Below are 1623 nucleotides of genomic sequence, written 5' to 3'. Positions count from 1 at the left end.
GTACATGGTGGTAAGTGGCGAGAGCGCGTGTGAAGAAGTACACCCCTGCAGGGTTAACATCATCTATTCGAATAGCCGCGTCTGCGGTAAAGGACTTCTGAGTTGCCTGTACAGTTCATAGACAAGTGAAAGTGGATACTCTAAAATACTCTAAAGTGGATACTCAAAAAAAAAATCTTATAGTCTAGAGATTGAAATATTTTGTGAGAAAAAATGTTTCTCATAACAAAAGTACTTCTCAAAACGTTTCCCATTGCACGGTGGAACAGAAAAACAGCACCATCCAGACTAGCTCTAGTCGCCTTCAATGGAAGTTGTCCTCCTTTGCGCTCTGTTTTGGAACAGAGGAGACAAAGGCATGTCGTTGGTTCTGCTGATTGGTGGGTCCAGGTTGGCCCAAAAAGAAATCACTTTTACATATTTCAATTGAAATTTCAAATACACGTTATAAAATTGGACTTTGCAAGCACGAGCAAAAGGTAATTAGGATACACACAACTGTATATGCATTTTATTCTATACTAACAATATGCTTCATGCCTACAAACTACCGCGGTACACGCAGAGACGACGCGAACTCCTGCTCTTGGCTGAATTGGCGTGAGCCATGCTGACCAATCACCGGAACAACACAACCACGCCCAACGTCTCCCGTAGCTTCACGGCGAGGTTGTGCCCCTTCATGCGGCCCCGCCCTTGGTACAACACGGCGCCCCGCCAGGAGCTGCAGCCTCATCTCCACATCCTTCATGGTAGGCCTCTGCACTCGTGTCAGACATAGGCACTCCTCCGCCAACCGAGCCATGCACAGAACCCGTTCCCCATTCGCTTCATCGAGGATCTGAGCGTCCACTGTCTCCTCGAGGGGCCTCTCCCTCATAGCCCACAAGAAGTAGTTGGACAGGTTCTGCTTCTCGCCATACTCGTTCTGAATGATCGGCTTCCTCCTCGTCAGCAGCTCAACGAGTATCACTCCAAAACTATAAACATCGCTCTTTTCGTTGAGCTGACCGGTGTGGTAATACTCCGGATCTAGGTACCCAAACGTGCCCTGAACGGCAGTGACTAGGTGTGTCTGGTCGATCGGGATCAGCCTCGACGCGCCGAAGTCTGAAACCTTTGCGGTGTAGCTGTCCGTCAGGAGCACGTTCATGCACTTGACGTCTCTGTGTAGGATCGACACGGAAGCCGCGGAGTGCAGGTACGTGAGCGCGCCTGCAATCTCGGTGGCGATCCTCAGGCGCTCCTCCCAGGACCACGGCGACAAGCTACCGTTCTGCTCGCGGTGCAGGAGGTCGTAGAGCGTGCCGTTGGAGACGAACTCGTAGACAAGCAGAGGGACCTCAGATTCTAGGCAACATCCATGCAGCTTCACCACGTTCCGGTGGTTGATCTGCGATAGGATGGAGACCTCGTTGATGAACTCGTCGATCTCTCTGATCACCGCAAGCGTTGATTTCTTGATGGCCACCACTCGCTGGTCGGTCAGGATGCCCTTGTAGACAGTGCCATGGCCACCGCGTCCAACCACACGGGTGTGATCGAAATTATTGGTTGCCTTTTGCAGCTCCTCCAGGGAGAATATCTTTGTGCCGCCATCACTGGCACTTTGATCGGCAGAGA

The 1623-nt window shown here is 51.3% G+C and overlaps 1 protein-coding gene across 1 annotated transcript; it reads right to left on the bottom strand.

Annotated features, from left to right (window-relative positions):
- Nucleotides 1-239: 239 nt before the first annotated feature.
- Nucleotides 240-1618, bottom strand: LOC125530904 (wall-associated receptor kinase 3-like; the record flags this gene model as incomplete). Its single annotated transcript, XM_048695320.1, has 1 exon — nt 240-1618. A coding segment is annotated over one exon (1071 nt), but the record flags the coding sequence as incomplete, so codon positions are not given.
- Nucleotides 1619-1623: the final 5 nt, after the last annotated feature.

The sequence above is a fragment of the Triticum urartu genome, unplaced genomic scaffold (assembly GCF_003073215.2).
Source record: "Triticum urartu cultivar G1812 unplaced genomic scaffold, Tu2.1 TuUngrouped_contig_6645, whole genome shotgun sequence".
NCBI lineage: Eukaryota > Viridiplantae > Streptophyta > Magnoliopsida > Poales > Poaceae > Triticum > Triticum urartu.
This window is presented reverse-complemented; position numbering and strand designations above follow the sequence as displayed.